This window comes from Vanacampus margaritifer, chromosome 13, assembly GCF_051991255.1.
Source record: "Vanacampus margaritifer isolate UIUO_Vmar chromosome 13, RoL_Vmar_1.0, whole genome shotgun sequence".
Classification (NCBI taxonomy): Eukaryota; Metazoa; Chordata; class Actinopteri; order Syngnathiformes; family Syngnathidae; genus Vanacampus; species Vanacampus margaritifer.
The window spans coordinates 15,935,894-15,959,277 of NC_135444.1; the positions used below are offsets into that span (position 1 = coordinate 15,935,894).

Here is a 23,384-nt window from a genome sequence, read left to right on the forward strand (position 1 = left end):
GTGTGTGTGCGTGCGTGTGCGTGTGTGCGCGTGCGTGTGTGTGTGCGTGGACCTTTAATTCCCACATCTCGCATAATGCTCCAGTCAGCTGACTTGTGGACGCCATTTTGTCAGCCATTTCCTCCATTGAGCCACTGCCAGCCAGGCGTCTGTGCGCACACAGAAGCCCAGGACGCTCCGTCTCTCTCCGGCCTTCGAGCAACTTCCTCGGCCCCTCTCCACCCCGGGGCTTACGGCAACAACCCCGGTAGCAGGAGCAGTAACCCTCGGGTGGATGAGACAGCGTCTCAGGGCTCGGTCGACACCCACCGGTACCAGTGACACCGCCGCCAACCACCGAGCATGGCTTTGAAGATTGTCAAAGGGAGCATCGATCGGATGTTCGATAAAAACCTTCAGGATTTAGTACGTGGCATCAGGAACCACAAGGAAGATGAGGTAACCAAAATACAACAAAAACGTTTTCCAGTGTTACATCGCATACGTCATTCCTCCTCCCCTACGTAAATAACCGTTATGTTTGGCGACTCGTGAATTAACATTTAAGTTAGCCTGGCTAAAAATGCTAGCGGCACCGCTAACTGTCATATTAGCTGCTTAGCTCGCCTCCGTCCTCAGACAATTTCTACTTCTAGCTAAATAATTGCCGCATACGAATATGAATTGTATTAATATTTAGCTAACTTTTACCACCGGGGCGTTTATTTTAAATTCATTAAAAGGCTTAATGTATATAGCTAGCTGTAAAGTTAGCTCGCTAATTGACAGCTAGCTCGAGGAAGGATGATTATGGTGACTCAATGGGTCTGACTCAGAACTATTCTTGATTTTGCATTTGGCTACTGTTTTGTTTTGGACTAATACTGCGTGATTTTGCCTCTGGCTGTTCGTAATTTGTAGTATGTGTATGTAGCACAAGAGTCGTTTAAATGTATGGATCCGTGGACGAAAAGGACACAAAGTCAGTATTTTACAATCTTTATTGAGCCAAGGCACATAGTTTACATTAAGGAGCACATCACCCAATAAAATACAATTTTAAAAAGTGCGTGTTTTTAAGTTGCTACAGTAATGTCTTTTTTTTATTTATTTTTTATTTTTTTAACCTAAATTATTTTTGTTTTGCCTTCATCATTTCCTCAGGATGTCGGCCAGCTCTACATCCTAAGTTCCAAAATCCAAAAGCATTAATATTAATTGTTAAGCATTAAGTAATATAATATATTCTGTATTTGGTTCAGTGTTTTAGTGTAAGAAACTCATTTTTATTTAGCACATTGATATATTAATATTATGAAAGCAAATAAAAAAATGACTGAAGCAGTGTTATTTTATTCCCTCACCCAATAAAAATCAATAGGAGAATCGATAAGTATTTTTTTTTTGTCATTTTCATCCTTACTGGTGGTTACTTACACATTTCAATGAATGTAGTGGTGTGGCGAATGATGTTGCCAAGCACGAATATCTCAACAACCTAGCTGAACAATGATATCAAGGGTATTATCAGAAGCTAATGCTGGAGTGGCTTTAAAAAGACTATCTCATGTTTGCCCACCATTCACTGCGTTTTGACCTTGTCAACTTCAACTCCCGAGATTCTGGCATCCAAGGCTGTGTACACACTCATCCAGCTGTGTGAAATTCTGAGTGTTTTCAGAATCTCACACTTTTTTTTTTTTTGCACAAGCAGGTTGAAAATAGCAAGTATCGCTGCTGTGTTGTGTCTGCTCACCGGCGCTTGACGTTGTGATCCGGCAGGTGCTCGTCTTCAGTTTTTTTGTCAATGGTAACCCAACCTTGCAAGCCCAGATAAGGTGATGGTTGCCCAGTGAACAGGGAACAGATTGTTAAATTATTAATGTTTGTGTATGTGTGAAGTCACTTCCTCATATAGTAGGGGAACCTCCAAAGTCAACATAGTTCATGCGAGGACACTTGTTTTGTATATTTGTTATTGTCAATTCTCATGGAAACTGTTAATATTAAGATATAAACTCTGTTCATACTTTGAACTGCATTTAAATACATTTCCTTGGAACTGTTTTGTCTGCGGATGTTGCGAAAACATGGGACGTTCCGGTGTCCGTAGTGCACGTTCACGCAGTTCTTGCGGCGTCTCACACTTATAATTACACAACGTCAGTGTCTGGAACAGTGACAAAAAGGGGCTGCATGCACACAATGTGGCGATATTCCACATTTTGAGGAATAAAAAGCAGGATAGGGTTCTTTTTAATACCTGAAACTCACTTGTCCAACCCTTTTCTGTGGGAAAAAAACTATATGACAAACTATTCTACATGTTAAAAAAAAAACATACTTGGCCTTGGGTAGAAAGCTCTTTTTTTTTAACAAAAAATCATTTATATAATTTTTTTTTTAATAAATAATAATAGATAGATAGAAAAAAAAATTTGTGCTTGATTTATCTTGATACCAAACAAGCTTTTTACTAGCAATAACTTGCCTCAACTATCACATACACAATAGAAATTAAAACAACAATATCTTTACAAACAAAAGTGTTTCCTCTAAGGAAAATGTCCCTCTAAACAAAACACAATATAATATAAACGCAATCCTTAATATGCTCAACAATTTACCATCGTAAAATGGGCCTTCATGGCTGGGATGGTTCATATGTCAGTTGTCAAACAGCTCCACCCTCTCCAGTTCTCTCTCTCTCTCTTCTCAGATAGAGTTGGAGAGGTGAGTCAAGGCCACTTGTGAAAAATATTTTACTGTCTAGTTAGATGAGTGAAGAACATGATTGAAATCTCCACTGACAAGTATGAATGCACAGGATGCTGAATTTATAATCTCACAATCACAGCCAGCCTGACTAATGTTGGCTGCAGAAACTGAAGGTTGAATGTAAACAAACAACTGCAGTTTTCTAATATTTGTTAGTTTGTTGATTGGCCCAATTTTTTGTTCATAATGATAAATGGAAAGAAAAGCTCAAATGTCTTATCTGATTTTGGCATCTCTTTCACTTTTATTTTACGTCACTTTAGCGCCATGCCTTGTCCTGCTCCATATCTGCGCCGGGTTCTGTGTTAAAGGCACGGCATTAGATACTCACGGATGCGGTAAAGCATTTTAAGCACGGAGAAAAAAAGTTGGACAGGCTTGACACTTGCTGACAACACATCTGGGACCAATAAACAAAGAGATAGAAATAGTGGGATACAGTAAAGGAGAAAAAATTAGTACATGTGATGTATAAAAATCACAAGTAGTCATGACATTTAAAAATCAATGTAAGGAATGCATTTCTTCAACTTTTTGCTTTGTTCATTCATTCCCCTCTAACAATTTGAAGAACGTTGGAAAAAAAAGTCATTCCAGTGTGACTTGGACAAGCACAATTTCCACGTCAGCTATTTCACTTATTTTAATTGGTCCTGAATCGACCATTATGGTTGTGTGGAAGCATGGTGTGGGTCTGCTGACGATTTTGTGTGTGTGTGTGTGTGTGCTGAAACCACACCCACCCACATGCACACCTCCCCCTGTCACCGTGCTGTCTCATGACTGCACACACATGACCAGCACCCACACTCGCTCTTCGGAGCTTTAAGTGTTTTGTTATTGGTTGCTCTCGCTTGGGCTTCTCCCTCCGACCGGACATGAAATGTTGGGCCTTTGGTGTCACTTTTTAGTTGTGAGGCTCTACGGGCCCGGAATAGCCAATTAGCTGCAATTAACAACAATGCCTTTGACTGTATTTCTGATTCATTTAATGTTGTCTAAGTGACACTCCAAACCTTTTCAATGTTAGTACACACACACGCACAAGAATTTGGGGATTTAAAATAGTAGCTCCTGCGAAGGTTCAAAGATGCTGTCAGATGGAAGTAACCACTTAAGCTTAGAGCGTCACAGAGAGACCGGTAGAGTCACAGAAAGGCATAGAGATGGATATCCTTGGGAATTTATTGGTTAATTCGTGGATCGCAAGCACCCGTGGTGAATTTTGCCATTCAGCTCCTTGTTTGAATTAAAACATTTTTTGAACTTAGTTTTGTTCTTATTAGGAAGAAAAATACAATACTGTTATGGAAATTCATGGTTTATATTGGGCATTGATTTGTAAGGGCCAGTATCTGTGTCTGACGGTTTGGAAAAAATATTGTGGTTTCACTTAAATTGTATCTGAAAATTGTAAATGTTGAGCTAATTATCTTCTGTCCTCATTCAACATGCTCCGTAGGCATGTAACGGTAATAAACATAAAAGGAAATACAAACGGTAGCTTACTTCTTATTTGCTCTTCTCCACTTTGTCAGGCAACGTTAGAGCATTAGTAACGTGCAAAGTAACAAACTGATACTCGTAAGCTAGTTAGCTAGTGACGCTTTAATGAGTCAGTATTTATGTCAGCACTTGTGGCCATGCTAACTATCATAGCTTGTTGTCAACCTTTATTTCGTAAGACGTTAGCTGAATTTCAAGCTTTGAAGCTCTCTTGAAAAAATGCCCTATCGTAAAAAAACACTCTGTAATATTGTACAGGGTTAACATTTCCAATTGTCGGCCCTGACCATTTCACGAGCAGATCGGGAAGGAAGAATCACTCTTAACACACGCCACATCATGAGATAATCGCTCAGATTAATCTAGCCTTATGTTGATCAGGTGCAAAATGTAGCTCAGATGCCCGAAAATATATACCTGACTTTAAATGTCAAATGCGGCTTTTTGCAGTTGTGGGCTGCTTTGCTCTTGTTGCCCTTTGGCATATACTGTATCATTGCCCCTAATCTGATCTGATGTCGGCTTGTCCTGCCTGCCCTTTTCTGTCCGCCCTCAGGCCAAGTACATCTCCACTTGCATCGACGAGATCAAACAGGAGCTCAAGCAGGACAACATCGCCGTCAAAGCCAATGCCGTGTGCAAGCTCACCTACGTAAGTACACCTGGATGGACACGACCAGTGGTGGGAACTGGGAAGTGACAAACACAAACGTCAAAGAAACAGGCATTATCTAGTAAATCAAGCTCAGCTAAATATTTATTTACTTAAATTTGTGTTCCCTTTTTTATAACAAGTATGTTGGGCAAGGTTGGTATGTTTGAGTTCTATTTCGTAAACCATGCTTATCAATGGCTCACCTTTGCTGTATTGATTCCGTTACATTGCAGCAAGACGGGTTTGTTCACCCGCAATATTATAAATGTAAATAGTGAACCGACCTTTCTTTGCGAAACAGCTTCAGATGCTGGGCTATGACGTCAGCTGGGCCGCATTCAACATCGTTGAAGTCATGAGCTCTTCTAAGTTCACTTACAAGGTAAAGCGGCAAGCATGTTTGTTGCGATGATCGCACTCGAGAACATTTCTAATCGCGCTTCTGCTTCCCTCACAGAGGATCGGCTACTTGGCAGCCTCGCAGTGCTTTCACGAGAGCACCGATGTCATCATGCTGACCACTAATCAGATCCGAAAGGTAAGCAGCTGTGCCGCTTCCGTGGTTGACTCCTCGCCCTCGTTGCCGCTCAATTGGCATGGATCTGCAGCGCAGGGGTTGTTGAACTTTTTTGGGTCCTGGTTCTCGCCCATGCAGGATCTCAGCAGTCCTAACCAGTACGACACAGGCGTTGCCCTCACAGGCCTGTCTTGCTTCGTCACCCCCGACCTGGCTCGGGACCTGGCCAACGACATCATGACACTGGTGAGCCACAATTTTTTTTCCATCCTGTAATGTTGCACTTTTCAGCACTCTTTCATTTCATGGTCAGCAGAATATTCACTTGCATGTTACAGTATTACTGCGCCATTACTCATAGTTGTGTATTTTTATTACGAAGGTGCCAGTTATCATAAGTAACTGGCAAGGACCAATCATGCTGTATGTTCTTTTCTGTGTCTTGCTTGTGTCAATGTCATATCTTGATATACCGTTTCCATAGCTGACGTGTCGACCACCAATCCGCCAACACACCCACAGTGCAAGTGTGACTTATTTTTTTTCCCGTTTTGTCATCCGTTCCTCCGCTCTAGATGTCTCACACTAAACCCTACATCAGGAAGAAAGCAGTGCTGATCATGTACAAGGTGTTTCTCAAGTACCCAGAGTCCCTCCGTCCTGCTTTTCCCAGGCTTAAGGAGAAGCTTGAAGACCCAGATCCAGGTACCACCTTATTCTAGGTTCCCCTGTTGCCATGAAGAACGTAGAGGGGGGGAAAAAAAGTCATTACATGGTGTTATTGTTTTTTGTGTGTGTGACGTCCATAATGCTGACAGGGATGTGATTTTTCCGCTAATTCGCGGAATTCCGCTTTTTTTTTTTATCCCCCCCCAAAAAAAAAATTCCGTTTATTTTTTTTATTCATTTTTTTTTAGTAGTTCATGTGTATGCACATGACTGCGACTGATAACATCTTCTGCTATAACAAAGACATTTGTGGTATGCTCTAATATGAGTTACTTTTCATTTGGTCATGATACAATTATTTGTTCATGAAATTTGAACTCTTCAACATTATTTATGTGTTAACTTAGTAATCACATTAGTTAGATATGATGATATTCTCAGTGATAGTTTTTAAAAGCAAAGGCAGTCCAATGTTTTTGAATGTGACTGATTTTGAGTTGGACCTAGCTGGGTGCCAGCGGCCCCCAGACCCTCGGCTAAATTTTCAGATAATTTCACTTTGGTCAAATCACATCCCTGTGCTGATTAAAGGAGAGTCTATCAGTGATTGCTTTAAGCCTAATGTGCGCTTCTCTCCCTGTAGGCGTGCAGTCAGCCGCGGTCAATGTCATCTGTGAGCTGGCCCGCAGGAATCCCAAAAACTACCTGTCTTTGGCACCCCTCTTCTTCAAGCTCATGACTTCCTCCACTAACAACTGGGTTCTTATTAAGATTATTAAATTGGTGAGTCAACACGACATAGACATTCGCACACACTTGAACCCACTCACTCCCCTGAAACCGCCGCTACATAACAGAAGGGCCAACACGTTTTTTTGACGAGTATAACCGGCTGCTGTTGCTCTTAAGAGCTTGTCACGTGAACTATGCCTGTTATAATGTGACTTTGGCTCTGCTTTTACAGTTTGGTGCACTTACTCCACTGGAGCCCCGTTTGGGGAAAAAGCTGATAGAACCTCTCACAAACCTAATTCACAGGTGAGATGGGCAAAAATCGTATCTATTGTAAGGTAGCCCAAGATGGTCAATCGACACATTTTATAATCTGCTCTCTTTCCAATTTGCAGTACGTCTGCCATGTCCTTGCTGTACGAGTGTGTGAACACTGTTATAGCAGGTCAGTATTTATAATGCATAGCGTCAGTTTTATGAGGGTTGTGACATATGAGGTTTCAAGGTTATGAACGGTGCACAATGAATTAGTTTGCGCAGTGGTGTAATACATGTCTCAAGTTTTTCCATTTGAGTGCTTTAAAAAATAATAAGAATAATTTTTAAGCAAATTATGATTTTACCACTGCGTTAGTGATAGTTTACCCACATACAGATTTGGGTTACGCTTTTGTCACAGTTACAAATAGTCCGCTGTAAACAGAGGAACCCGTGTACTGTGACCAAATACTATAAATCAATCGGTACTGTTTATAAAATAACATTTACATATTACCTCTACTAAATGCAGATGTTTTTAAATAAAATAAAATGAAACACTACAAAAAATATTGTTTTATTTCAACAGTCTATTGTAAAAATCCAATTGCCACTTTGTCCTGTTTTGCAGTGTTAATTTCCTTGTCATCTGGGATGCCCAACCACAGTGCTAGTATCCAGGTATGCTTCTTCGGTCCATGCCTGCCTGCGCACTGGTCATCTGGTCGCTTTCCACTCACAGTGCATGCTTTCATTGTTTTTTCCGCCCTTTTCTTCTTCATCAAGTCAAGTTTCTTCACATTCATCTCTTTACTCTTCAGTTTTTCCCGTTAATATTTACTTGGAAGGTGTAAGCATATCATCGCGTCTCTATTTTGGCATCATACTTTGTGTCTCTGTGTTTTCCAGCTCTGTGTCCAGAAACTGAGAATCCTGATTGAAGACTCTGACCAGAACTGTGAGCCCTCTGTCAATGCCTGCAGTGTGTCATTTTCTCATTGTCTGCGTGTTTCTCACTCTGGACGACAAGTCCAGCTCCCTCCTTTAGAGGATTCCAGAGACCCCCCCAACAGAATCTTGATAACTCGAACTGCATAACCTTTGTACCTGTAGGCCTTTATTGAATTGGATCACATAAACCCCAGAGAAAATGGGTTTGTTGACATTTGTCATAGGATTATATGTGCTCCTTTCCTCACATTAACTATTCGAGTTATCTGGACTGAACCCCACTAATAGATAGCTGTGTGTCTAGAGTAGATTGTAAATTGATGATTTGGGCTGCACCGGTTGTTTATAACCACTCAGTTGTCTCATTTGCGGCACCCACCAGTCTTAACATTGGTCTACCGTGTCCATTATTTGCGGAATACGGTATTTAAAAAATCTCATCTAAGAGGGCGTAACTACTGGGCCCAAATATATAATCAGTCCAGCCTGGAACCGGTGGTGTGAACCTGAGCTTGAAGGTGTTGCCTCTCAATTACAGCTGAAAATTCAAAGCTAAAAATTAGATGATGAGTGACCTATTTTTTTATTATTAAAGAATGTAGTGAACGATAATAATCCCTAACAAGGCTCTAGTGATCAGTCTTTGAGATGGAAATACAGTCTCGAGTAGTTTCCCAAGAATTGTATTTGAAAAATCTTACTGCATACTAACAACGAAATTGCCAGAAAATGTTTAAAGTGGCCAGAGAACTGCCACAAATGAAAATCTGTGAATAAGTAACACCCGCCTAGCGACAGAGCACTACAAATGGAGACTGGTCTTCTGTTTAGATTAAATTATTTAAAAAGTATAATTAGCAAGGCATCAACATCCAATAGTGCAATTATTGAACACAAAACACTGAGACTCATCCATAGTATTAGCCAGCATGCTAGCCTAAACAACACGCTAACAAACAGACGTGACATAACACATGAGGAAACAAATATGTGCCCTATCACCAAATTGTGTCAGTATTTAATTAAACTCACCTTTTAGCATTTACACACAACAATATATGTTGGCAAAATACTCATGTTCAAAATGTCCTTGCGACAACAAACACCGAACGCAAACATTTAGAGGACATTGCGACCTTGAACGAACCCTAACGAGAAATCAAACTTCGCTAGCTTGGCAAACGCTCGCCTCTCAGTGAGATATGGGCTGAACACGAGGCTTGCCGTCGTCCTCTCTGACCGTACTTCTTAGGTGGTCATGGGGCCGCATGGAGGCCCCGCCCATCATGGCTGTAATGTATTCACTGCAGCCAACGTCGCCGCCACACTTATCGATTAGAATGTGAGAGGCTTTTGTCTCTGATAGCGAGAGCGCCACAATTTTGTGACTCAGCAGGTTTCACATGACCAATGTGTGTTTTGTCCTGTGTATACGTGTTTGTGCGTCTTTTCCATTGTACTTTGTTTTAATGAGCTTTTCTTTTGTGATATTTTCATAGACCTATTAAATGGGTGAACGTAGCTACAGCTAATTGTATTAACAGTAGTTTATATGAATGCAATATGAGCATTTTAAAAAGTCAGGCATTGATGGTGGTACATTTCTGAACATGGCATGATAGTATTTTGTCTTTATGTATACTCAGCAAGTGTGTGTGTGTGAATATGTTCCTTCAGTGAAGTATCTGGGACTTTTGGCCATGTCCAAAATCCTGAAGACCCATCCTAAGTCAGTGCAGAGCCACAAGGACCTCATCCTGCAGTGTCTGGATGACAAGGATGAGTCCATCCGTCTCAGAGCTTTGGACCTACTCTACGGCATGGTATGTGCTCCTTTTTCAGTCTTGCGTTGTTCCCGTTCCTGTGCAGGGTTTCCCAGCCTTTATTAAGATCAGGTGCATACTGTTTACGTTAGAAAATGTCATGGTACACCACCAAACAAATGTCAAATAGAGTGAGTGGTACACTGACTTTCCGTGACCATACCTGTAACTCAAAACACCAAAAATCATCTTCAACCATTGAAACAAATGACAATGCGAGTAATCCGTTCCAGCCTCGTGTTTCGCTCCCTCTTGTGTGTTCTAGGGATGTACCCGAAGACGCTCAAATCTGCTGAAGTACAATAAATTTTAGGCTATTGGAGACTTTTAATTGTCATTGTCAAATGGATGGATGGATCTTTTTTTTGCCCTCCCCTAACACTAAGCTGTATTCCTATGCAGGTCTCCAAAAAGAACTTGATGGAAATTGTGAAGAAACTGATGCTACATGTGGACAAAGCGGAGGGAACAACCTACAGGGATGAACTACTCACCAAGATCATTGACATCTGCAGCCAGAGCAACTATCAGTACATCACCAACTTTGAGTGGTCAGTTTGCCTCCACGCAGTCGCCTACACTTTCTATTTTTGACATGATTTTCAGCTGTATTTTTTTTCCCCATGTGCGCTTTACAGGTACATCAGTATCCTTGTAGAGCTGACCCGACTAGAGGGCACGAGGCACGGTCACCTCATCGCCTCGCAGATGCTGGATGTTGCCATCCGGGTTAAGGCCATTCGGGTATTTGCCGTGGCCCAGATGGCCACCCTGCTAGACAACGCTCACTTTTTGACTGGGAACATGCAGAGAAATGGCATCTGTGAAGTTTTGTACGCGGCAGCCTGGATCTGCGGCGAGTTCTCAGAGTATGCCACTTACCCTTTTGTCATAAATTTAACGATTTTACTTTCCAACCTAAAAATTCAAATTCATAATGCAAACCATAACATGAGTTGTCATCTTTAGACATCTGGAGAACCCGTTGCAGACGCTGGAAGCTATGCTGCGGCCGAAGGTGGCCACCTTGCCGGGCCACATCCAGGCCGTGTACGTGCAGAATGCTGCCAAGCTGTTCGCCACCGTGCTCCAGAGCCAAAAGGACAACACAGATGGCACAACTGCGCAAGAAACCAGTCAGCTAATGATAGACCGCCTGCCGCTTTTTGTCCAGAGCGCCAACCTGGAAGTGCAGGAGAGGGTAAGATGTTGCTAGAAACGTCTCTCAAATCACAAATGCTGTTGATGACAATTTTGATTAAAAAAATAATTCTCTCATGCCAACTATACTCGACAGGCGTCTTGCATCCTACAGCTGGTGAAATACATCCAGAAACTGCAGCAGAAGAAAATTGAGGTAGCGGAGGAAGTGATTGCACTTTTTGCCGGGGAACTCAACCCTGTAGCCCCCAAGGCACAGAAGAAAGTGCCTGTCCCTGAGGGGTGAGTATCAGGGCATATTCGTACAATGACTGCCATTCGAACCGTGCTTAAGCCAACACCTAATATCCAGTACATGCGAGTGCCTGCTTGTATATTCAAAATGTAATTATAGTAGTGCAGAGAGTAGCGACCCTGCAGTTGTTGACAACAAAAAATATCGACAACATAAAGTGGTTATACGTACAACCGTATATTTATTTGACTGTTACAATAGTTATTTCTTTTTGTTTTAATGTGGTTGTGTTTAGTCTGGACTTGGATGCCTGGATCAACGAGCCCCCATCTGAGAGTGAGTCTGAGGACGAGCAGCCCAAGGCTATTTTTACAAAGGAGGAGCCCAAACATTCCCGACCCAGACACACAGAGGTGGATGAAAAGGAGTTGGCGAGGGTATGACTATTGACTATTCAATAAGCGCCTCCATTTTATAGACCTTTTACCAGCATCGTGTAAAATGTGTTTTCCACTTAAGTGGGTTTCACATGTTGCTTGTAAAGTAACCAAAGTACATGTGATTTATTATTTTTTAACTAGAGAAGAGAAGCCAGGAAACAAGAGCAAGCCAACAACCCCTTTTACATCAAGGCGTCACCATCTTCTCAGAAGGTCTTTTTATTTTTATCACATTGTTGCTTCAATATCTCGTTGTACCATTTGACTTATTAGATATCTGTATGTCTACAAGTAGATAGACAGATTAGTAGGTGTCACAAAATTATCTTTTTTCCTTACAGGTGTACCAAGACACCTTGGGAGTGGAGCACATCCCAGTCGTTCAGATTGATCTGAGTGTGCCTCTTAAAGTACCAGGTAGTGCATCCTCTGCTTCATCAAAAATAAACACTTAATTACCTTGAGATACAAGCATTAGCATTAAGCTCAGTGGACTTTGCTACACTCTGATTTGCTGACTCCCACATCACTCACCAGACCAGCAGGCCCCACCTTTTAAAGCCACACTTACCTCACATCGTAATGACAATCCATTTTTATCCAATTGCTCGATTAATCGATGGGATGATAATAGATTTTTCAAGTGATTATCCTAGGTTGCAGCCATGTTTTTAGTGTCCGTAGTGCATGTCAGTGGGGACATGTTTTGGAATTAGCGGGGGGGGAAAACTGGTTATCGATAAATGATTGATAGCCCAGCACTAGTTTCCGCTGATAATCAGAAGCTGAATATGAATTTCCCCCCAACACGCACACGCGCTTGTATTTCTGAATGAAATCATGTCTTTTACATCCTTTTCCTCTCCCTTAGGCCTGCCTATGTCCGACCAGTACGTGAAGCTGGAGGAAGAGCGTCGGCAGAAGGAGAGAGCCGACAAGAAAAAGAAGGAGAAGAAGAAAAAGAAAGAGAAGCGCAGTGGACGGGGGAAGAGACACGACTCGGGTCCGGAGAGCGAGGAGGACATTACGCCGGCTCACATGGTCGACATTGTGACCGAGGAGATGCCAGAGGTGAGGACGCCGAGATTTGATCTTGCGCAGGATTCGTTCCCAGGGTGGCGATGTGGGGCTTTTTCACAAAAATCTGATTTTCTCATTTTAATTTTTTCCCCCCTATCAGAACTATCTTTATTGGTTAATAGTATGTTAAAATACAAGGAATTTGTCTCCTGTACTTGAGCATTTCTAGTACCACAACAAAAAAAACACTGTAAGAAAATATTCATTTAGGACATAAACACAAATGTACAAAGTACAGCGAGTAATTGAGCATTCTTTATTGATATTGTAATAGTTTTTTTTTTTAAGTTTCCTCTTGGGAAAAATGAAATTTGACTATATTTTAGCACATGTTAAATCATTGAACAGTCAGGATTTTGGCTGTTCAACGATTTAACGTCATTAAAATGCTGTTATTGTCTTTTCTTATGTTGTCTACAACATTCATCATTTATAGGACAAAGAGTAGAAAATTATCAATCAAGTTAATCATCCTTGTATTGATTGATTGATCTGCCTCCAGAATGCCTTACCCAGTGATGATGATGACAAAGATCCTAACGATCCTCACAAAGCCCTGGACATCGACTTGGACAAGTGAGTCAACACTGTCTGCGGCCAAAGATAGCGTCACTTAATTGATTTCTTTAATTGAATATGAATGTGTTTGAATAAATCAATTTGAGCGTGTCTTGGGGCTTCCTGGCCACAGCGTCACGGCCGATGTGACGTGGCCTTTTCGCCCCCTCCTCTCACGGCTTTTTGCTTCCTCTCTTCTATGCATACACACACCCCATTACTGCCCACTTTGTGCGGGCAGTTTGGTGGAAATGGCTGGGCGCAGGTGAGTAGCACCTCAGCCATGTGACCTGCCGCTCCGAATGCATCTTTTCTCTGACTTGGCAATTAGCTGGCTTGCTAGCATAGCTTTTCTCACTAATTTGTAGTGCTCAGCATTTTTTTTCAATGTAACATTTGACCTGGTATGGTATTCAGAGTGCCCTTCTCAAGCCTGTTAAAATCAGCATTATTCCCTGAATGACTTGTGTTACCTTTTCGCATTAGAGATTTCCAAGAAATCTCCCCTTTTAAAAGTGGAATACTGCACATGAACTCACTAACTGGATGCTGCTGAAGTTCTCAGGCTTTGGTTCTGGTTTAATTGCATCTAAAATAACCTGCCTGATTGTGCCTATAGGAAAATGCCCTAGTTTTAGTTTCTCAGATGCCTCTCAATAGATTATGAATTCCACCAAACTCACTCGTCCGTCCATGAGTGAGCTTTGCCTTGGTGGAGATAACAAGCGCATGCACATTTTCAATAGTGATAGCTCAAGTTTTAACTGGACCTTCTTATTTGATATTTGAGGTTAAAGAAAAATCACATTTTGATACATATGAAATTATTTAAACAAAATCTAACATTCAAAGTACAGAGGGTTCTCTATTTATTACGGTCCCAACATGTTTTTTTTGAGGATACAAACACATAGTATACATTGTCTATTGTATGGGCTTTGCATTTGATTGTTTTATATCTATGGTCTAGATTATTATTTTTTTCCATAGGAACTGAGTCCTGCCATGAAAAGCAAAAAATGACAGCTGAAGATTGGTTCCACAGGAAAAAAAAATACTATACATTAAGTCAGTAATAGTGAACCACAGTTAATGTAATTATGACCTAGCTACTCTTTTAGTGGAGGTTAGCCATAGACTATAGCTTGTTCCAATTTATCTACAAATCCAGCGCTGGACCGTCATAAGCCGAGGACCCCTTGTAATGCTTTATCTTTTTTTCCCCCCCAATAGTCACCAGGGGGCTGTATAAACTATAGTCACCTTCAGGCTCAGGCCAGAAAAATCATTTGCGTTAGGTCTACTAACGGAAAATTGATATTTCCAGGCCTCTTGCTGACAGCGAGAAGCTACCAGTCAGGTCTCACCGTCCGACAGAAGTTCTGAAAAGTCCAGACGTAGATGTCGAAAGCACCTCGCAGGAAGCCAAAAAGAGGAGCAGCAAAGAGAAGAAGGAGAAGAAGAAAGATAAAGACAGGGATAGGAAGGTGAGGGTTGCTTTGATCAAATGTCACATTCTTTCTAACAAGATAAGCTCACACTGCTCCTCAAGCATGATAGTGACGTCGCGTTTTAAATTTGTTCAATGATCCTTATCTTTCGTTTCCATTTGGCAGAAGAGCAAAGAAGAGAAGAAGAAGAAAAAACACAAGCATGAGGAAAAGGGGGTGGATCTTCTTGGGAATCAGTCAGATGAGCCTGTCGTCCAATCGGAAGGACCAAGTGAGGTGGTGGCTCCTCCCACTTCCACGACTGCTGAGGTATGCCATGTTGGGAAACAGAGGTTACTTTCTATGTAGAAATTGGGTGGTTTTTTTTACTATGAATCTAAGCTGTTATTTTAGATGTGAAGTGATTATTAGCTAGAGTCAAATTTTAGTTAGCTCAGACAAATCATTGTTTGATCAAATAAAGTTTATCTTTTATGTATCCCTTGTGTTGATCAGTCATTGTAAGCAACAGGGTGCGTTTGGCCCTCCCCCTCTCACCTCCTCCCCCCCTTCCTCTCCCTCCCTTGCTCTTCTAGGTTTCAGATCTGGATTTCTGGCTCTCAAATGCTCCAGTGCCCTCTCACGCCCAGGTTGAGTCGCACCCCTCTGTCCTTCTGCCCTCCCCCTTTGACGCTTTGTTGTACTCATCCACCCTTCTCATAACGCCACCTTATTTGTCTTTTTCTCTCTCATCATCTATACGTCGGCTTCCTCTCTCACAGGTCGCACAACACATTCTCCTCTCATTCCGCAGCCTTCCTGTTTGTGAGCATGAGTGACTGTACAGTATGTTGTAGTGTTCCTCTTCCTCTTTTTCCTTATGCTCCGCGAAAGTGGTTCTTAGCACGTTTGTGGATGTTGTCATTGTTGCTTAGTGACCTCGGTAAAAGCGCGGATGTTGTCTTTTACAGTTCAACAGGAATCTGGAGTCAGTTCCTTTGCTTCCTGATGCCACTGTGTTATTTTTCATCTCTTTGCTGGGCCACTACTGTAATTGAATTGAGGAGGAAATGTCCGCTTTAAAGCCTTCCGTAGCTTGAATGTATCTGACCGGGTCGTCGAGGGCATTTCTCCTCTGCGACGATCACTCGCTTTAAAATGGCCACGCCAGCATGAAGCCCCTGGCCATCCGCTGGCTGTCACGTCAGACTTCTCCCCTTGCTTTTCTACCTTATATCTGTTATGTGCACACACTCAGGGCAGACAATGAGGCCCTCTAGAGCAGCCACACCAATAGACTATCAGAAGCAATTATGCATTTTATTATAAATACCTTTAGTGTTTGTCTTCATCTCGCGACAATGACAACTAAACTCCTTCCAATGAGTCTTTCCTGATGAAGAATTCACAACCAGCGCACGTTTACACAATTACACACTTGACTTCTGCTCTTTCTTGTTGACTCATTTTGGCTTTTCTTGTTGTAGTTTTTGTCTCAGAACTCATTGTGGCTGATCGCTTTCTTTGCCATGAATTAACTCACTAAGTTCACTTCTGTTGACACAGTATTGGAAAGCAACGGAGTATGTTGTGTGCCTCTTGCTAATTAATTTATGTGTGTTTACAGGAAGCAGTAACGGTAGCAGCAGAAGCAGCCCCCGTGCCCGAGGCGGCTTCTGGCACGACGCCAAACTCTGATCCCGACGAGCCCAAGGACGTTGAGACGGAGGAGTCTGTGAGTCAACAATTTATGATGCCATTGTTTCTTGAAAAAAAAAGAGAGATTAATTACTCTTTCACTGGCTCGTGGCCTTCCAATGTTAAGAAGTCATCCAAACACAAGAAAAAGAAGCAGAAAAAGGAGAAGGAAGAGAAGGACAAAAAAAAGAAAAAGAAGCACCATCATCATCACCATCACAGCGATGGAGGTAGTGAAGGGACTGTGCAGAACGGTACAGTGGAGGAGGAAGAACCTCTACCGGTAAGTGAGATCCTCACTTGCCCTAAAACAGATTTTTATATAATTAGTATTGCTGTATAATTATTTATTTCTGAATATGTTTTGCCCCCGGATGATCAAGCGCTGCATCACTTGTAAACTGGACATGCGAGAAGTAATTCTGACCAATCAGAAGTGGCCTTTCAGCATTAGCCTAGCAACAGATGTTTTGTTTACACCTTGACGGGTTGGATTATGGCCTTTTTGTTGGTTAATACATGTAATGGCATTTACGGTAAAAAATTCACATAATTTCCAACATTTTCACAGTCACTGCTTTTTGGACTCCAGATCAAAACACACTTCTGATCAGTTTAGGTGTACAAAAATCCACTTATTTTTACCTAATGCAGGTTGATCTGAAACATATCCTCTTACGATAAACCGTTCTGGTGTAATAATATTAACTATTGTCTGATCTCAAAGCCACAGTGGAATATTATTACATGCAACCTTCAAAACTAATGTATCAGCTGCGGTTCGGGTTATTTTACAGTGATTAAAAGAGAATGTCTAATCCTAACCTGAATTTGTCTTTTTACTTCCAGCCCATGTCGAATTACTGCCTCCTCGCAGAGAACGCTTACATCAAGATGGTGAGTAATCAGTAATCGGGGTACTTCTGAAAAGGGGGGGTTAAATGTTGTCATATAGGATTCAATGAGTGATCGATGTCCAATTCATATGGGCAGCTGCAGCTCTTTAAAGAAGTCTCATTGTTAAATCTCCCTCTCTTTTAAGATGATGGAAGATGCCGATCAGGTACTGGTTAAATTTCTGTGACAGGCAGAACCTTATTACAAACTGCTGTGTTTTTGTGTTTTGTACCTGCATCATTTGGCCTCTTCGTGCCACAGAGCTGCTTCCTTTTCTCAAATTATTTCTGTGCTTGCTGCCTTCTTCTCATATTTCTTTCACGGAAAGAGTCGTTTGTGGTTGATGTTGTGTGCGACTAATCAAACAGTGGAACCTCCAAGGTTGATCACAGTCTGTTATGGTTGACCTCCATGTTAGGTAGGGCTGGATGATTTTGGGAAAATAATGTAGCTGTGATTTTTTTCCTTTTTTTTTTTTATATACCTCAATATTGCAATTACAATTTGATATCAGATTATTCCAAGCTTGGTTGAGCCAAAAACTAGTTTCAAAGTTTCAATTAAAGATAATGGTACACTACAATAAATATCATACATTCATACCATAGACCAGATCTGGACAAAGTAAGACCACATTCGACTTGCCCTTAGTTTATTAATAGCTATGCGATGCTTTTATTTTGAAAGTTGTAATCTTATTTTATGTGCACACAAGTTGATGGTAGGTAGCAAGTAAGAGCTGTGGCTTGTCTGCAGTGTTACCAATTCAGACATTTCGCTATATCTAGTTACTTTTCTGACCCCTCAAGCAGCTATTTTTCTAAAAATAAAAATCAAATATATATTTTTAAAAAGACTAGCAACAATGATCCTAATCCTGCACGTGACAGTATAGACAGTATTTTGCCACAAAAAAAATTTTTTTTAGCCACATAAAAAAAAAAAAATCACAAATAGGTGATTATTTTTTTCCCCACGAAAAAGATGGGATAAGATTGACATGATAAGACATGTCCAGGTTTGACTCTAAATTGTTCGCCTTTGGTGGTGTTTGACTTTGGAGGTTAAACTGTGTAACTGTTTTTTTTCCACCAATAAGTCAACCAGACTTTCGCATGTTCACAATTTCCCATTATACGCAGGTGTATGACATCCAGGGGAACCTGCAAGATGGCAGCCAGGTGGTGGTGTCAGTCATCTTCGAGAACAAATGCGATAGCTTCCTGAAATCCATGGAGTTCAACGTGCTGGACTCCCTCAACTCCAAGCTGCAGAGGCCGGAGGGGGCTGGTGCGCACGACAGCCTCACCGTCCCCTTTCAGCTCCCGCCTGGTCAGTCGCTCTCTGAAAAGTGAAAGTTTTGGAAATGTAATGATTCCATCCCAGGGTCGCAATTTTCACAAAGTAACACTTTTGATTTATAGAGTGACTTTTTCCCCCCCTTATTAAAACAATTATTTTACGTACACATTTTAACAGTATTTGGTTGTTTTTAAACCACACCTCTAAATGCCCCGGCACTAGTTTCAAAAATCAAACAGTCCCATAGCACAAATCCCCATCCCTGTTGTAATCATTCAAAGGTTTGAATTTCTGTTAGTTTAAATTGAAGATATTTGACTGAAACTAACAAACTGATCTCCCGTATTGCAGCGGTGTCCAATGAAGCGCGCTTTGTGTTCACCGTGCAGAGCATCGTGATGCCACAGAAACTGAAGGGAACGCTCACTTTCATTGTTAAGGTTAGATAACAAAACATGACCCAACTCATTTAAGCACCCTGAACGGGGACGTTCATCATACAGTAAGTTTTTGTTTCCCTGGATCAGAACGAAGACTCCTCAACTCATGAGAAACTGGACTTCAAACTGCACTTTACTTGTACCTCATACCTAATCACCACTCCATGCTACAGGTGAGGACATGCTGATCATTGTGACTTTTTAAAATGAAGTGGCCAAAAAAAAAAAAAAAAAAATTGCATTTCAGTTGTCTTTAACATTGTTATAGTTTGAATGTATTTGTGTGTGTGTGTTGTTTCTTTGACTAGCGACGCATTTGCAAAGCTGTTGGAATCTGGGGACCTGAAGGGCAGCTCTGTCAAACTGGAAGGCATCAACATGCCTTTCCACCACCTCCTGGCCAGGATCTGCTTCCATCACCACTTCTCCGGTACATACAGACTCAACTTTATACATTTCATATGGTTACAGTATAAAAATATGAATGCATGTCGCAATACACTCTTTCTCTGTCACAAACTTGAGTACAATTGTTGGAATTGGTGAACTTGGAATCTTGTGCTTAGTTGTATGCGTATGTGTGATGATTACTTTGCACCGTAGTAATGTTTTGTTGTTTTCAACTAGTTGTGGAGAGGGTCGACTCCTGTGCCTCCATGTATAGCAGGTCTATCCAGGGTCACCATGTCTGTCTGCTCGTCAAAACCGTGAGTGAATCAAACATTTTCCTTAAAACCATCAAGTGTAAAAAAATTAAATATTTACATTTTAACAAAAATGTTCTTTAACTCATTCACTCCCAGCAATTTTCACTGAAGCAACCCCCTTTGCTCCCGGCAGTTTTACTGGATTTTGACTGATTTTGCAAGGCCAACAGAATATTTTGCTCTATTGCTATAAAAACATGGAACCTACCAAAAGCAAGATTAGTCTCTTCTTTCATCAGGAAAAAAAATGATATTTGTATCTGTTTACGTTTTGCAGCAATTAGCATTAGAATATAGATAAGTTTCATCATTACTCACAAATCTGTTTAAAGCTGTGGGGAACGTGGCCCTGGTTGATCTCTTGTACTCTGCTGCCACCTGTTGGCCGTTTTTTGTAATAACTACCATTGCTTTAAGCCACCTCTTCATTTTAAAAGCTGCATCAAAGCAAATGAATACGTTTTTGGGAGTGAAGGACAAAGTATTAAACATATTTACACGATTTTGGGTTTGAATTAGTTTTTAATATTGAAGATAAAAGTGCGATCAATGGCACATTTGTCATCCACAGGAACACATTTTTTTTATAGTTTTGCCATTTTAATGCCAATTTAAGGAACAGAGATGAATATCCAACGGCAGATTTCAACACAACTAAAATGGATTAAAAATAAATGGAAGAAAGTCCCACCCAAGCATTTCATATTTTCCGAGTTAATACAAACAGGTAGTGACACTTTGACCCTCCTTTTCTCACAGTCCGACCAGACGGTGTCCATCGACGCCAAATGTGACGAACCCGCGCTGCTTGGGAACCTGCTGGATGAGATCAAACAGACCTTCTCTCAGTGCTGATTGTGTCCAGGGTAGCCCGACCTCCTCCCTTCATCACTAAAACACAACACCATCACGTTAAAAAACACTGCGGCCGGCACTTCCGCCGTCGCCCTATTTATTTATCCGCCCTCCTCCTCCTCCTCCTCTTCCTCTTCCTCGCCTTTGCTCTTCTGTCCGCTACAGTCTTGAGCACACTCACGTGATGTTTTACAGACGCGCCATGTACTCGCTCCGTCTTCTCCTGCAATGCACTTTTTCAATTTCCGCTCTACTGAGCTTGGATGTCCCTTCTTCCTCGGCTTCCTCTACGGTCATGTGGCGTACTGTTGACAACTGGACTTTTGCTGTTGATGGTTGAATTGCGTTTTTACTGTTTATGAACTGTTTTGTCATTGGTGTGTTTTTGTTTTTTTTTGGGAACGCCTGTTTGCGCCTTCTATGTGTTTGTGTGTGTGTGTCTAAACATCCGACTGCTGTTTCAGCTTTGGAACCAAGTGATTGTCTCTTTTCTCAAAATGAAAAAAGAGGGGCTCGTACTCCCTATCTGGTCTCTTCTGACCCTGAGGCCTGCAGTAGATCAGACGCCAAAGCAACTTGTAATACTCACAAAAAATTCAAAGTGTTCGGCTTTACGTTTCTGGATGAACCTAAAACACACTACTAGTGAACTTAATTTGACTTTCTAAACTCTACCAGGCTTGGAATGTCCAATCCCTCCCACCCTGCCTGCTTTCCCCATGGACCAAAATGGAGACACTTGAACACGAGCGCCATCATTCAACACCGATCAGACCCACAAAATTGTTACAATGGATTAGTCCAGTTAAAGCCTCCCTTTCCCCATCAGGAAAATTAAAAAAAAAAAAAAAAACGGGTAGTAACTGGAATTGTCTCACTTTATAGACGCTATTGTTGACACACTACCGATTCCCATTTGAACTCTTTTGCTAACCAAAATAGCAACACATGAGCTCTTAGCTGGAATTTTTGTGGAGATGACGTTTTTAGCATCACAGTAGACATTTATTCTCCTGTGCCTTTTACGCAGAACTCACATAAGTGGGATCCGCTGCGGATTCACCGATTTAGATAATTAGATACGTGGCAAGGAAAAAGCGACAATTTACACAAAAGTAGGGTGAATGGTGAGAGTTCCGATTCGATTCTGGCTGTTCTGCCTCTGACATGACGTCAGACGCCAACAAATTCACTTGTCGACCATTCCATATCGATACCAAGGTCGGGAAAATCACGGCTTGGATTTAAGAAATTGAGCCATTGAAGATCCATTTGCTAACCAAAACAGAAGCACGTCAACTGTCCTGTATGGATCAAACTGCATTCTTTGCACGGGTTGCTCTAAAAGCTGTGTGCCATCCCACTTGCGTCTCCATAATTGAGTTTGGAAGTCCAGTTTCAATTGAGACCAATTAAAGTTTTCCGGACTTTTTTGTACCACATATTTTAGGCACACTAATCAGGACCAAACCCTGCCGCAAATGTGAGTAACTGATGTGCCCGCTGATTTCTTTATCAAACGCATCTTACATAAGCACAAGAAGTGCACATCTTCCACCATTAACAACCCATGCTAAAATCGACTCATCCCTGACATAAGAACTTGGCTCTTGTCCAAATTTTACTTCAACATCGTTCCTTGACACCAAGACGGGGATTTGGCCATCTTTTGACTGTTACATTTTTTTTAATTGCTTTTTGGCAAAGAACTGGTTCAAAGTCAAATTTGCGAGTAGAAACCCGCAAATAGGCAAGGGAATGTCGTAGACGCGTTTGAGGTCCCTATGGTGGCCTTTGTGTCCGAAAAGCTGATTCATTATTACGAATACTATTTTGCAAATGTATCACTACACACTTATCAGTATTAGGCACCATAGCCTTTGTCCTTACGTGCACTTGTGTCGCTTTTACATTTGCATCACGGCAAACCGCTGTCGGCCTAAATCTATGAAGTAGCAAGCTCAAGACTAACCGTTAACCGTCTGTTCTGACGTTTTTGTTTGTTTGTCCGCCATTACGTCAAAACGTTCCCTCACGACGAGTCTGACTTCGTGCGGTCAGCTGTAAATTGCAGGTATGTCCATAGGAAGTAAATGTTTACCTGTTCCCGACAATGACTTATCAGTGGAATTTCTCCCTTATTGATTGTCACCTATTTCTGGTCATTATTGCATTACAATTTGTATATTGCATGATTTAGGAATGTACACTTTTTTAATTAACCTTTCTTCCATGGACATTTTCACATGAATTATCATTCCATTTTGTGTCCTGTTTTCTTTATAAGAGTTTTTTTTTAATGAAGTATTCTTGGGCCATTATGTTTTTTTTAAGTTTTTGTTGGGGAAAAGCCGATATAGTTGACTGATTTTAAATTATTAAAATGCAGGTAGGGAGGACGGACGGGGGTGTGTGTAATAGAAATCAGGATGCTCCCAGTTGAGAACAGGTCACTGAGGGGACTACCAGTCTTAAATCGCTCTCGGTTCAGCCGTAGTGTTCTTTTTATAACGTTTTTGGCTTGTGACTTTTAAGGTATACTCGCCACACCACAGATTTCCAGAGGTACCGTCTTCTTGTTTGCCCCATACTCTCCAGCTGTACAATGTCATAAGTTTCAAAAGGGGGATGTGAATGATCTTCATTCCCTGTAAAGTTTACCCTACTTAAAAGTGAAAATAAAAGCTATAAGATGCTCTGTGTATGCCTTTCA

At 41.3% G+C, this 23,384-nt stretch overlaps 1 protein-coding gene across 8 annotated transcripts; it reads left to right on the top strand.

The window, feature by feature from the left end:
* Window positions 1-93: 93 nt before the first annotated feature.
* ap3d1 (adaptor related protein complex 3 subunit delta 1) lies at window positions 94-23,369 on the top strand. Of its 8 annotated transcripts, none has more exons than XM_077583254.1 (35): window positions 94-438; window positions 4,820-4,915; window positions 5,220-5,300; window positions 5,376-5,456; window positions 5,574-5,681; window positions 6,011-6,140; window positions 6,748-6,887; window positions 7,069-7,142; window positions 7,232-7,281; window positions 7,726-7,775; window positions 8,004-8,052; window positions 9,723-9,868; window positions 10,271-10,419; window positions 10,507-10,737; window positions 10,838-11,069; window positions 11,166-11,311; window positions 11,560-11,701; window positions 11,846-11,917; window positions 12,046-12,121; window positions 12,576-12,775; window positions 13,287-13,360; window positions 13,584-13,607; window positions 14,670-14,829; window positions 14,959-15,102; window positions 15,369-15,422; window positions 16,400-16,507; window positions 16,598-16,753; window positions 17,320-17,367; window positions 17,513-17,533; window positions 18,510-18,699; window positions 19,021-19,109; window positions 19,197-19,282; window positions 19,418-19,539; window positions 19,737-19,816; window positions 20,576-23,369. In XM_077583254.1, the coding sequence occupies exons 1-35, from the start codon at window positions 343-345 to the stop codon at window positions 20,669-20,671; spliced, it is 3,801 nt and encodes a 1,266-aa protein (XP_077439380.1). In that variant the 5' UTR covers window positions 94-342; the 3' UTR covers window positions 20,672-23,369. The 8 variants fall into 8 exon arrangements, with proteins under 8 accessions (XP_077439380.1, XP_077439381.1, XP_077439382.1 ...); XM_077583255.1 differs by having other exon boundaries at window positions 16,601-16,753; XM_077583256.1 differs by having other exon boundaries at window positions 14,962-15,102.
* Window positions 23,370-23,384: the final 15 nt, after the last annotated feature.